The sequence below is a fragment of the Otolemur garnettii genome, unplaced genomic scaffold, assembly GCF_000181295.1.
Source record: "Otolemur garnettii isolate 467f Iridium unplaced genomic scaffold, OtoGar3 scaffold00134, whole genome shotgun sequence".
NCBI classification, from domain to species: Eukaryota; Metazoa; Chordata; class Mammalia; order Primates; family Galagidae; genus Otolemur; species Otolemur garnettii.
Genome location: NW_003852529.1, coordinates 4,934,829 through 4,948,463, shown reverse-complemented (window position 1 = coordinate 4,948,463; position 13,635 = coordinate 4,934,829). Strand labels below are relative to the sequence as shown.

At 59.0% G+C, this 13,635-nt stretch overlaps 1 protein-coding gene across 1 annotated transcript in view; it reads left to right on the top strand.

The window, feature by feature from the left end:
• Positions 1-11,998, top strand: part of TSPAN32 (tetraspanin 32) — a 15,209-nt gene extending 3,211 nt beyond the window's left edge. The window contains exons 4-9 of the mRNA XM_012810447.2: positions 4,274-4,348; positions 8,210-8,311; positions 9,241-9,327; positions 10,580-10,663; positions 10,844-10,935; positions 11,355-11,998. Of these exons, the coding sequence (XP_012665901.1) occupies positions 4,274-4,348; positions 8,210-8,311; positions 9,241-9,327; positions 10,580-10,663; positions 10,844-10,935; positions 11,355-11,505 (591 nt within the window). The 3' untranslated portion in view covers positions 11,506-11,998. The remainder of the gene's footprint in view (positions 1-4,273; positions 4,349-8,209; positions 8,312-9,240; positions 9,328-10,579; positions 10,664-10,843; positions 10,936-11,354) is intronic.
• The last annotated feature ends 1,637 nt before the right edge of the window (positions 11,999-13,635 follow it).

The window sequence follows — 13,635 nt, the reverse complement described above, 5'->3', positions numbered from 1 at the left end:
TGTGTCCCTTCTACCCCTGTGTCCCCTCCATGCCTGTGTCCCCTCCACCCCTGTGTCCCCCATCCCTGTGTCCCCTCCACCCCTGTGTCCCCTCCATGCCTGTGTCCCCTCCACCTCTGTATCCCCCATCCCTGTGTCCCTGTGTCCCCTCCACCCCTGTGTCCCCCATCCCTGTGTCCCTGTGTCCCCTCCACCCCTGTGTCCCCCATCCTTGTGTCCCTGTGTCCCCTCCACCCCTGTGTCCCCTCCACCCTCTGTCCCCTCCATGCCTGTGTTTCCTCTACCCCTGTGTCCCCCATCCCTGTGACCCTGTGTCCCCTCCACCCCGTGTCCCCTCCATGCCTGTGTCCCTGTGTCCCCTCTATCCCTGCATCCCCTCCACCACTGCGTCCCCTTCATGCCTGTGTCCCCCATCCCTGTGTCCCGATCCCTGTGTCCCCTCCACCCCATGTCCCCATCCCTGTGTCCCCCATCCCTGTGCCCTTGTATCCTCTCCACCCCTGTGTCCCCTCCATCCCCTTGTCCCCTCCATCTCTGTGTCCCTGTGTCCCCTCTATCCCTGCGTCCTCTTTATCCCTTTGTCCCCTCCACGTTATGTCCCCTCCATCCCTGTGTCCCCTCCACCCCTGTTTCCCCAATCCCTGTGTCCCTGTGTCCCCTCCATCCCCTTGTCCCCTCCATGTCTGTGTCCCTGTGTCCCCTCTATCCCTGCGTCCTCTTTATCCCTTTGTCCCCTCCACATCATGTCCCCTCCATCCCTGTGTCCCCTCCACCCCTGTTTCCCCAATCCCTGTGTCCCTCATCCCTGTGTCCTTGTATCCTCTCCATCCCTGTGTCCCCTCCATCTCTGCATCCCCTCCACCCCTGTGTCTCCTCCATCCCTGTGTCCCTCAGCCCTGTGTCCCTGTCTCCCCTCCATGTCTGTGTCCCTGTGTCCCTTCCACCCCTGTGTCCCCTCCACCCCTGCATCCCCTGAACCCCTGTGTCCTGGTTTTTAAACATCTCCAAGGATGGGGACAAAGTCACCTCATGGGGCTGCTTCTGAGGCTGATCAGCCTGGGGGTTCCCAAGGGAGTAGAGAAGGGTCCAGCAGCTCCAGTGCTGACCAGGACTCCTGCTCTGGGGGAAGGGACATGGGCAGGGCAGCGCTGGGCTGGATGGGCACAAAAACCAGGGCCTGTACAGTCTGGCTTTAAAGCCAGGTAGGAAGCCCCACTGGGAGATGGCAGAGCAGGTGGGCTGTACCCCAGGGGTGCATGTGGCACCTGAATGAAATGGGCCGAAGACCAGGCTGGCAGCAGGGGCAGCAGGGGCTCCCCGGCCAGAGGCCTGCAGAGAACGGGGCCTGGGACTGCAGCACTGGCCACCAGGGGCCGCTGTGGCGCTGGGCTCAAGGCCACAGAGGCCAGAGCAGGGGCTGGTGGGGCCGGTCTCCTCTCCCTGTCTCAGCCGGCCCTGCCCTGTGCACAGGCCAGCTCAGCTCCCTGATCTGTGGCCACAATGGGGCTGAGTCTGTGTCCCCAGCCAGCCTCAAGGATCAGGGTGACTGTTATGTGAGTTGGTTTGTGGAACCTCCTGGAATCCCACAGCCAGACCTCACAGGGGTGGGTTCCTGAGGGCACTCCAGTCACAGCTGTGTGGGTTCCAGCACCTGAGACTCCACCTGAGAGGCTTGCTCCGCTGAGCTGAGAGCACAGGGTGTCTGTGGGCATCCCCACGTCTGTGCTTCTGTGAGCTCAGTGTGCCTGTGTGCACACGGGTGTGTGTCTGTGACTGCTACACAGTGTGTCTGTGTGTGCACACAGGTGTGTGTCTGTGACTGCTACACAGTGTGTCCGTGTCTGGGAGCACAGTGTGCCTGTGTGTGCACACGGGTATGTGCCTGTGACTGCTACACAGGGTGCCTGTGTGTGCACACAGGTGTGTGTCTGTGTCTGGGAGTACAGTGTGTCTGTGTGTGCACATGCATGTGTGTCTGTGTCTGGGAGCACAATGTGCTTGTGTGTGTACGTGGGTGTGTGTCTGTGACTGCTACACAGTGTGTCTATGTGTGCACATGCATGTGTGTCTGTGTCTGGGAGCACAGTGTGCGTGTGTGTGTCTGTTTCTGCGGGCCCAGGGTACCTGTGTGCATACATGTATGTGTGTCTGCGTCTGTGAACACAGGGTGCCCGTGTGCATACACGCGTGTGTGCCTATGTCTTGGCGCTGCTGTGGCATCTGCGTGGGGTCTGGCCCGTCCATGTGTCTGCGAGCATGCACACATGGAGCAGGGACTGAGGAGCAAGGAGTGGAAAGATTGCTTCCCACGTGCCAGTGCCCAGCCACCCCCCTTGCCGCCCTGCCTGCCCCCACTTCCTGCCCTCCCTGGCCTCTCCCCAGCCGGCCTCTTGCACAGGAAATGAAGGAGCTTGCTGGGCCATGCGATTTGTTTGCGTCCCATCGCTTCACTTATTTCCATTTAGAATGAGGAGAAAACCCTCTGACAGTGGAGACCTTGGGGAGGCCTGGGTGGGCCTGTCCCCTGCCCTCCCGGGACCCTCTCTGCAGGGTGAGGTGGTGGGGCAGGCGGCCGATGTTTTTCTTCCTCCTAAGGAATAAAATGGTTTCTGGAAAATGCTAGTCTCCTGAGCTGGCTCTGGGCCTCAAGCCTGGGAGGCAGTGTTGAGCGATGGCTTCCAGATGGGGAAGGCGGCCCTCGGCCAGTGAGGGGGGGAGGAGGGGTGAGAAGGGGAGCAGGAGGGTGGAGAGGAGAGGTGGGAGGAGGAAGGGGAGGAGGAGGAGAGGGTGGAGAGGAGAGGTGGGAGGAGGAAGGGGAGGAGGGGTGAGAAGGGGAGCAGGAGGGTGGAGAGGAGAGGTGGGAGGAGGAAGGGGGAAGAGAAGGAGGCAGTGGAGGAGGAGGAGGGAAAGGAGGGGGCAGAGAGAGGAGGAGGGAGTTTTGGGGAGGATGAAGAGGAGGAAGAAAGGGGAGGAGGAGGCAGCCCCAAGGCATCACCCAAACAGGCCCTGCCGCCTCTCTAGGCAGGAGGGCCAGGACATGGTAGGTGCCCCAGGGCTGGGGGCTGGTGGAGGGACCTGGCTTTTTCCACACACCTGTTGCTCAGCTTCCCTCAAAAGATCTGTTCCTCTGTTCCAGCCCGTCCTGGCCAGTGCCTGTTGTTCCCTCTGCATCCATGGGCATCACCCTCTATTCCACTGGTTATCTATTCTCCTGGGTGTCACCCTAAGTGAGGTGCCTGGGTTAGGAGAGTTCATATGGCCATATCATGCCCTAGTCCAGGGGTCCTCAATCTTTTTAAACAGGGGGCCAGTTCCCTGTCCTTCAGACTGTTGGAGGGCCAGACTGCAGGCCCCAGGACAAATCAGCTGCTAAGCAGGACAGTCAGCAGCAGCAAAAACACCTGGTGGGCTGGATAAATGTCCTTGTCGGGCCACATGTGGACCGTGGGCTGTAGTTTGAGGATACCTGCTCTAGTCTATGGACAGGCTGGGGGACACGTGTTCGTACATGGTGTGACACACCTGGAGCTGTAGCCATCACAGAGCTGGCAGGGAGTGGAGGCAGACAGCAGGGAATAGGGGCAGATGGCAGGGAGTGGGGCAGACACCCACCCCAGACCCCTGGACTTCCAGGTGCAGTTTGTGGCCAGTGGCCAGACTGTCCAGAGCTCCAGGAGAAGACTCAGCAGAGACCCAGATCCTTGGGTCACCAGCTCAAAGGCAGCAGATGAAACTATGGCAGGGGATGTCCCCAGAGTCCTTAGTCTGCAGTGACACTGTGTAACTGTCCATAAAAGTGTGTTGGGAACAGGTGGGTAATGCTTGTCAGCCTCTGTAAGGAGGACCCTGCTTGAGAGAATTTACAGAATGCAAGGGACTTCACCAGAGGACCCCTGACTCCAATAGTGGGGATAGGGCTGTCAACAAGAGGGGACAGGAGTGGGCTAGGGCATAGGACAGGCAGAGCTGCAGAGAGAAAGGGAGGGAGCTCACCCACAACTCCTCCTCAGGTTGGGGTTAGCTGCGAGGCACTTCAGAAAACTAAACAAAGCTGATGACCTCCACTCTCCCCTGCCTTGACAGTGTGGGAGTCTCTTTTCCTGGGAGGATTTTGGCCCAGGGAGGCTCTGCCCGGCCCTCCCTGAGTCAGAGTCCCTCCAGGAGGCAATTCCAATGGGCAGGGGTCTCTGTCACTCCAGGGATAACCTGCCCTTCCTGGAGCAGGGGTGTACTCCTGCCACTGACCACAGTGACCAGCCTTCTCTGCCCACAGGGCTTCCTGAGCTTTGCCCTGGGCTTCTGTATCCTGGCACAGGTGACCTTCTGGAGATCCCGCAACCCTACCCAGGTGAGCACCAGCTGCTCCATCCTGCAAAGAGGGCTGGGTGGTGGGAGAGGGGCAGCAGCTCTGGGGCCTGCACTGCACCAAGAGTCACCACTCCTCCTTCCCCTGCCCAAGGTCCACCCCAAAGGGCTCCCCCCACCCTGCCTCACTTGGGGTCATGCACTCAAGACCAGGTGGGAAAACACCACCCTTGTCACCCTGTGGCATTGACAGGTAGTCCAGCAGTCTCACAGAGGGCAAGCTGGACAGTTCAGCGTTTCAGCCTCCCATTTCCTGTCCGGCCCATTGTAGGTCTGGTTGCAGTGTGGATGGCTGAGGTAAAGACAGTTGCCAGGGTACTCAGGGCTGGTTTGAGGCCTCTCCCCATGCCCTGAAACCCCATGTTACTCTGAGCAGGGACTCAGGTTCTGCATGGGAGAGGGCTGTCAGGGCCCACAGGACAGAAACCAACTGGGGCTATAGTCAGAGAGGGAAGGGGCTGAGGATGGCTTCCTCTGGGCCCCTTCTGAGGTCCTGTCCCAGACCTCATACCCCTCACAGTGCCCTGGTCTGCCCAGAACTCTGAATGGCCTTCAGAGGTCAGGCCAGGTTAGGATCTGCCCAACCCCAAGTGGGCACTGGGGCTTCCATCTGCCTGCCCAGTGGGCTTTGACTCCTGGCCTGATGCAGGCGTAAGTCCAGGCCTGGTGGCCCAGTGGTGGTCAGGACCAAAGGCTCTATATTTGAAGTCAGGGGTCCTCTTTGAGACAAATCAATCTTCTTCAAAGCAGGTGTTAGGGCCTGGGAAGAGGCCCCAGACCAGGCTCAGGTTTCCTCTTTTTGTTGTTTTTTTTTTGACACAAAGTCTCACTATGTCACCCTCCGTAGAGTGCTGTGGCATCATGGCTCTCCGCAACCTCAAACTCTTGGGCTCAAGCAATTCTCTCGTCTCAGCCTCCCGAGTAGCTGGGACTACAGGCGCCCACAATGCCCGGCTATTTTTAGAGATGAGGTCTTGCTCTGGCTCAGGCTGGTCTTGAATTCATGAGCTCAGGCAATCCACCTACCTCAGCCTTCCAGAGTGCTGGGATTACAGGCGTGAGAGAAGTAAACCACTGATATTTATTCATTTATTTATTTATTTATTTCTAGAGATGGGGTCTCACTCTTGCTCAGGCTGGTCTAGAACTCCTGAGCTCAAGCAATCCACCCACCATGGCCTCCCAGAGTGCTGGGATTATAGGCACCAGCTACCCACCCAGGCTTCCTCTGAAAGAGCCTCTTTCTGGAAGCTCTGCTTGAGGGGGCTGCAGGGAGGGAACACGCTGCCTCGCCTATGCCTGTGGCTATCCCACCCTCCCCAACCCTTGCCCAGGCTGGCTGTCCATAACGGGGTCTAGTGTAGAGCCACATGACCATAGCTGTGAGAGCATTTGGTGGCAGCGTGTGGGTGGGGGCCTGTATCCCGCCATCTCATGGCCCCAGTCAGGGTCCTTAGAGCCAGGCAGGTCCCAGCCTCAGGCTCCCAACACTTGGAGGGCTGGCTGCAGCCCCATGAGAGCAGAAGCCAAGGGGTCAGAGCTTCCTGTGCTGGGGAAGCTCAGGTGGCCTCTTCACCCCAGTTTCCCTCACTCTCCTGAGGACCCCCTGAGAGATCTTGACACATAAGGTCAAGACCACTCACCAGGCAGCTGGAAGAGGGAGGGAATAGCCACATCCCCAGACTGTCCCCTGCCACCCCTGTGGCCATAAATGCTTCCAGGTGAGACTGGGGTGCCCATCCTACCTCCAGGGAGCCCCACTCACAAGGATTTCCAGCTGCCACTTGGGAATAGAGGACAGAGGCAGCAGCCGCAGGATGAATACAGAGATTGAGGGCTATTAATTACACCTTCCCTGGGGCCTGAGAGCCACTTTGCCACAACTCCGCTGTCCCCAGATCAGACAGTGTCGAGAAAATGGATTGTCCAGCTCCCCTTAATAATTCATGCCTGGATTAAGTGCTGTGTGTGGGGAGGTGTCAGCTGTGCTATGTCCTCGTGGCTCCCTGTGGTCTGGACTCTCTGGCCACCGAGCAGGCTCAGGCCAGAGCTGGCTCTCGGCTGTGGGGTAGACCACAGGCCACCTGCAGCTTCCATGAGGGCCCCCCAGAGCCAGCCTGTGCCATGCTGAGATGAGCCCAGGCAGGTACCCTGACGACCTGGTCTGGGCAGTGTGCCCTGGGGGCCCCTTGGGAGCACTAGAAGGTGAAACTCAGAGCATGGGCACCTAACAGGGAATACCCAGCTGCCCCACTGTCCTCAAGGAAATGCAGCCTCAGCCTCCCGCACCCCCCAAACCTAGAAATGGGCAGATGGTGAAGTATCACCTGCAAGCCTGGCCCCCAAATCCTCCAGGCCAGGCTTTGTTTTGGGGAGTGAACTTGGCAGAGCCAAGCAGGGCAGGCCCTTAGCTACTAGGAGGGGCATTACCTCCACTACACTGAGTAACAAGACAACTTGCCCAGAGCCCGGAGGTCTAGGTCCCCTCCCTGGGCCAGGGGAGGAGGCCTGGGCCAGCCCTGGGTCAGCTTCCATAGACTCCAGCCCTTCCCAGGACCTCCCAGAATGAGGACACTTGGCCAAGCCAGACTCATTCCCAAGGAAGCTGAGGCTGAGGGGCCTGGCCCCAGCCTGACAGTGGCTTCAGCCAGCTTGGTGCCTGCACCCCAGGGCACTGGCTGCCTCCCGTCAATCAGGGAGGACAAAGGCGGGCTGAGTTGGCATGGACTCGTGGAGACTTGTCCAACTTTTATTAGCCATCAGTGGGGAGGGATTAATTAGTGCCAGGAGCTAAGTTTGGCATAGAAGGTCCACCTGACTTGTTCAGACAGTCAGGCTTGGACAGGGCTAGCCAGGAGCTTCCACTGCCCCTAGTCCTGAGGCCTTGCAGGCCTTTCTGGAGGGCAGGTATGAGTGGGCAGAGCGGGCCTGGGTCTCCCATGCAGATCTCTGGGACATCCCCTAGGTGTGTCCTGGTTGTCAGCATGGTTTGAAGGACACGGGGCCTCTGGGCAGGAGGGAGGCACCAGAGGGCCGGGAGCTCAGGGGCCCTTGCCCTATGCCAGGAGACCAGCAATTCCTGGGGCAGTCAGGGAAGCCTTCCAGGTGGAGGTGAGAGTCTTATTTCTTCCTTGTCTCTAAGGAATAACTTGGCAAAGGGGTGGGCATTTTGATGGGGGGCAGCAGGAGCAAAGGCTGAGGAGGGGCACTTGAGAACAGCCACATGCAGTCTGGGGAAGGCCGGGGTGTGGTGTGAGGGCAGAGTCTAGCAGGCCTCTGTCACCATCCTCCTCCATCTCCTGCCCCACAGGGGCTCCATCTGCCTAGATCTGATCCCAGGTACCCAAGGTGTCCCTGGTCTAGGGCCTTACCCATGGTCTAGCTGCCTGGGGCTTCTGGGGATGCAGCTAGTTACTCTGGGAAAAGACCTAGAACCTCCCTGCCAGCTTTGGGGGCACTGAAGCCCTGGCCTGGGGTCTCTCCCAAGGTCTCTCCCACTGGCCCAGCTCATCACCCATTTCCAGGTCAAGAGCATGATGGCCCCCTCCACAGCCCCACAAGACCACAGCATGTGACAATGAGGCTTAGTCTCTGCCTCATCCCCCAGGAGCTGTGGAGGAGCAGGAGGCCACAGTGACCCCTATGCCAGTGCAGAGGCCCCACAGTTGAAGCCAAGGAGTGTGGCTGCTGCCCAGGGGCCAGGGCTCACCCTCAGGGGTTCCACTCAGTGTGAGGGACACAGGAACATACTCAGCACAGGGGCACACTGCCCTCCAGACCCCCATCGTGGGGTCTCCCCGGGCCTCCCACCAGGGCTGGGCTCCCAGTGCTGTTCCTGGTGTAGGTGGAGGATGCTGCTTTGGATACCTACGACCTGGTATATGAACAAGCGGTGAAGACTGCATCCTTTGTCTGGCAGCAGGAGCTAGCGGCCATCCAGGATACGGTAAGCGTGGGGGGCCAGCCTTCCTCTCAAGAGCAGTCAGCTTTGCTGTGAGGACTGGACACAGAGAATGGGCACAGATGGCCCCAGAGTGAGCGGCTTGAGCCATCTCCTGCCTCAGCCTCCTGACAGCTGGGACAATGAGCACACACCATCCGGGTGTCTCAGGACTCAGCCCCGCTGCCCTCAGTGCAGGGCACATCTTTCTTCCTCTGCCCCAGTGGGCCAGCTACTGTTTCCTCAGGGTCCAGTGCAAAGGGAGAAGGCAGAGCCCCTTCAGAACCCGTGAAGGATGTCTAAACCCCAGTGGCATTAAAATAAGCACCCGCCCTTCCAAACAGGCCAGGGACCACTGGTGCCCAGAAGCCAGCCAGGCCCTCCAGCCAGCAGGCAGTCGATGTGGCTCCACAGGGAACACCAGGAGTGGACTATTGGCCTCAGGAAGGCCCCTCGCCAGGGCCAGATGCCCCGTGGCTGGTGCTCCTGCAGAACAATGACCACATCTTGGACCCCAGCCCCAGCCTCTACCTAGGCCCTTTGTCCTTGTGCTCCCTGTTTTCTTTTTCTTTTTCTTTTTTTTTTTTTTTTTTTGAGACGGAGCCTCAATCTATCCCCCTGGGTAGAGTGCCATGGCATCACAGCTCACAGCAACCTCCAACTCCTGGGCTCAAGCGAGTCTCCTGCCTCAGCCTCCCAAGTAGCTGGGACTACAGGCGCCCGCCACAATGCCCAGCCATTTTTTGGTTGCAGCCATCATTGTTGTTTGGTGGGCCCGGGCTGGGGATTCGAACCCGCCACCTTAGGTGTATGTGGCTGGCACCTTAGCCGCTTGAGCCACAGGCGCCGAGCTGTGCTCCCTGTTTTCCATGGGTCCCATCTGCTTCCTGAGGTCTCCAGAGCAAATGGGGGGTCCCTCTTGTCTGCTCTTGCAGTTTCTGTGCTGTGGGAAGAGGTCTCCTTTTGGCCGTCTGGGGGGCATGGAAGCCAGTCTGTGCCAGGGAGAGGAGGCGGCAAGAGAGGTGAGGTGGAGTAGACAGCCAGGGCCACCTGAGATGCAGGGACACTCTCCCAGCCCTTGGCCTCCCCCGGGCCCTCGGGATCGGCCTGCTGAAGGACTCAGGAAGGGTTCCGGTGTGATCAGAGGCAACAGAGAAGGTTTTGTGTACATGGAGCCCATGGGGTGGCCAGGTTGGACATAGGTCCTGTACTCCACTCATCCCTCACACATTACCCTGCAGGGGGCTTCCTAAGACCAGGGAGACTCAGCCCACAGAAACCTCTGGAAATGCACGGATAAGATCTCAGTGCCTTCAGAGGCCCCCAGAGTGGGGTGGTCAGCTCAGTCTAGGGGAGGGGGCAGTGCCCTGAACTAAGGCTGAGGCCCCACCCGCCAGGCTGGAGGCTTTAGCAATGCACTGCTGGGTGGAAGCCGAGGTGGGAAGCCCTTCCTCCCTTCCCTGGGCTACCCCTCCCTCGCCTGCTGTCCTGGAAACAAACCCACCCCATCTTGCAATGAGAGCCTGGCACTCCTCCAAGGCACAGGCAAACACTGCAAATGGCTCAGGCCGGCAGGGGGAGGAGATGGCTCTGCGGCCAGGAGGGCCAGAAGGACCAGCAGCAAAGGGACAGGACAAAGGAGGGCCAGCAGTGCCCAAGGCGGGGCTGAGAGTTAGGAACCCCTGACCCACACAAGGAAAGTCTTTAGATCCCAACTGCAAACAGGAGCATGGGTCTGCCTCTCACCCCTGAGAAGCCAGGCAGGAGGAGGAAGGCCTACCTCCAAACCAAACATTACCATCTGAGCGGTTCAGAGACAGTCACCACATACTTTTTTCTGGAGAGAGTAACCCTGCAGATGCCTGGGGGATAGCAAGGGAGCCTGAACAGTGCAGGGACCCCCACAGCTTTCCACTTGAGCTCCCTGTTAGCCAGCACCCTCTGGGCCCTGAGGTGCTGCGCCTGACCCTGGACCCGGGACCCAGAGTGAGTCAGATCCTGCCCTCCTGGCAGGAGTCAGACAAGTGCCCCAGTACCCCAACACCAGAGCTGAGGGCCGCGGGGTGGGAAGCCTTGGCCTAGACCCCGAGGAAGTGCCCCTGGATCCCCACAGAGGCCATCCTTGTCCCACTTGGTTCTGTCTTTTCTCCTGAGCCCTGGGGTGGCAGCCTGGGAAAATGCTGCACCCCATCTTCCCACTGCCCTGGCCTTCGACCACCAGCCCAGGTGGGGAGGGCTAGTCAGGGCAGGTGCCAAGCCTGCCACCTCTCCCAGGACTGCCTGCAGGGCATCCAGAGCCTTCTGAGGCCACACCAGCATGTTCTCTCCACCCTGAGTGGCATCGGCCTGGCTCTCACGGTACCCACTCAGCCCCCACACAGCGGGAGGGGTGGGTGGGAGCCTGTTATCACTCAGGCAGGGTTTAGGGCCCTGGGCATGACTGGTTCCTGGTGTCCCTGGAGACAGCCTGGTGGTGTCCGGTCCTGAGGCTGCAGAGGCAGACGCCTGGCACCCCACCCCACCCCCCCCCCGCCACAGGTGTATGCCACGTTCCTCAGCGCCTTCCTCTGCTTTGCCTTCCGCTCTGGCCATAGCCTGGACCGCAGAGGCAAATATGCCCCGGCCACACAGTAGGTGCCCTGCCCATATCCACCCTCTCACTGGGGGCCCCTGACGGTGGGTGCTCTGGAGGATGCACTCTGCAGGGGGCTAGGGGTACACCCTACTCCATGGCCCACACCAGACCCCTGTTCACTCCTTGCTTGCTCCCCCTACCCCACCAAGACAACCTACCCCTCACAACATACCTGCACTGATACCAGCAGGGAGGGGGGATGCTTCTGGACATCCCCAATCTTGGGGACTCCAGGGCTCCTCCTACACAGGGTGCAGAGAAGACCCAGACCTGCCGCCAGAAAGCTCCTTCTGCCCCCACAGTGCCCGGGCCCCCCTGCCTGCCCTCTCCATCCACCCCAGCACTCGCTCTGTCTGGCCATCTGGGCCCTCTAGAATGTTCTGGAGCAGATTCGTACCCACCTCTGCTTCTCAGGGCACGTAACCGGCAGCCCCAGGAGCCCAGCCTCTTCAGATGCTCCCAGGGTGAACCCACACCTCGACCTCCCTCTGGAGCAGACGCTGTTGGTGACCACTGGGGTCTAAGAGGACACTCAGAGGGGCCACGGTGGCTCCAGGACAACTGACACACTGCTGCGTCCCCGTCCTGCACTTCTCCACGGAGGCAAAGACACCCTGGCCGAGCTGATGGGTGCAGAGGGGAAGGTTGTCAGATGAATAGACAGAGGACAGGAGTGAGTGAGAGCAGCTGGGATGCCTGCCGCGTTGCCTGTGCAGCAGTGACTCGGGGGCTCGAGGCCACACTGTACACATGCTCCCAGTTCTGCCAGTCTAGCCAAGGAGGCCTCAGCTGGTGCATGGGGGGCTGTGCTCCTGCTCCAATATTTTCAGGCCTGCGGTGGGGACAGAGGTCCCCAAGCCCTTGATCCTGGGCCGCTGCTCCCCCAGGCCAGCCTTGGAAAGTCGAGTCTCTCTCAGGCTGACTGATGCCTCCTCCTTCCTGCTGGGAGGTGCATGTGACTAGGTGCCCCCCCCCCCAAGCTCCCCATCTGCGTCCCCATCCTGGTTTTGTTTGAGTTGTGGTGAAATGCACATAACATAAAATTTGCCATCTCTGCCGTTCTTTTTTTTTTTGAGACAGAGTCTCGAGCTTTCACTCTGGGTAAGAATGCCATGGTGTCATAGCTCACACGGCAACCTCCAACTCTTGGGCTCAAGCAATCTTCTCGTCTCAGTTTTTCTATTTTTAGTAGAGATGGGGTCTCACTTTTGATCAGGCTGGTCTTGAACTCATGAGCTCAAGGTATCCAGCCGCCTCGACCTCTCAGTTCTGGGATTACAGGCGTGAGCCACCGCACCCGGCCATCTCTGCCATTCTTGAGTGCACAGCTCAGCGGCATGGAGAACATTTGCAGTGCTGCGTGGCCATCTCTACCCTCTGTCTCCAGAACTTTCTCACATCCTCGAACTGAAGCTTTGTCCCCATCAAACACCAGCTCCCCAGCCTCCCAGCTCCTGGGACCCCCATGAACTCTCTGTCTCTGTGGACTGGACTTTGGGGACACCTGATGAGTGGAGTCACACGGGGTTTCTCCTGTGTCTGGCTTGTCACTCCGCGTAATGTCCTCAAAGTCCATCCATGTGGAGGCCAGCATCAGGGTTTCTGAAAGGGGAGTCTTCCCACACTGACCAAACTGTCACAGTCACATGATCTGGGGACTAACAGGGCGTCTGAGGGGCGAGGGGAGCATTTTAGAACTTCTGCCCACACAGCTACTCTCACTGGACACTCAAACCTCCTGACAGTGAACTGGCTCTGTCAGGAGACGTCCACACGATTGGCTCAAAACCCTAAGTCCTGTGTGGACACCAGGTTGGCCCTGCCCAGGCCAGGAACTCAAGGTAGCTGAAAAGCAAAGGTATGTCAGGGTCCTTTTCACCTCCACAGAGGGAGTGTGGCTTTGCTTCCCACCGAGACCCATGGAGGGAGCCCCCCAAATCCAGAGCAGCCCCCCTTCTTTCCATCCTCACACTCTTCTACCTGCACACACGTCCCAAAAGAAGAGTGCCCCACCTACCACAGCACTCCAACAAGTGCAGGCACACGGGCCTGGTCCTCGAATGGGACACCCTCAAGTCCTCATAGGTTCCATGCCTGGTGTCAGTGCAGGGTCTCTGGGTGTGGGTGTCCCCCCCAGGGAACCTCACTGTTCTGCAATCTGTGAAATAAACATTAGACAAACCACAGTAGCAGGGGGGAGAGGAAGGAAAAAGAAGCTCGTTAAATCCCACACCAGGCCACACACAACTCCAAGAAAAGAAGGTCCAGCAGAAGCCACAGAGCACTCTCGGCAGGGGATGGGTGTAGGGACACCGCTGTGTTCCCTGGCATGCATTCATGGCATGTGTTAATGACTGCGTTCATGGCATGTGTTCATGGTGTGTGTTCACGGCTGCATTCATGGTGTGTGTTCACAGCTGTGTTCATGGTATGTGCTCATGGCTGCATTCATGGTGTGTGTTCACAGCATATGTTCATGGTGTGCATTCACAGCTGCATTCACAGCTGCGTTCATGGTGTGTGTTCATAGTATGTGTTCTCAGCATGTGTTCACGGCTGTGTTCATGGTGTGTGTTCACAGCTGCATTCACGGTGTGTGTTCATGGCTGCATTCATAGCTGCGTTCATGGTATGTGTTCACAGCTGCGTTCATGGTGTGTATTCACAGCTGCGTTCATGGTGTGTGTTCACAGCT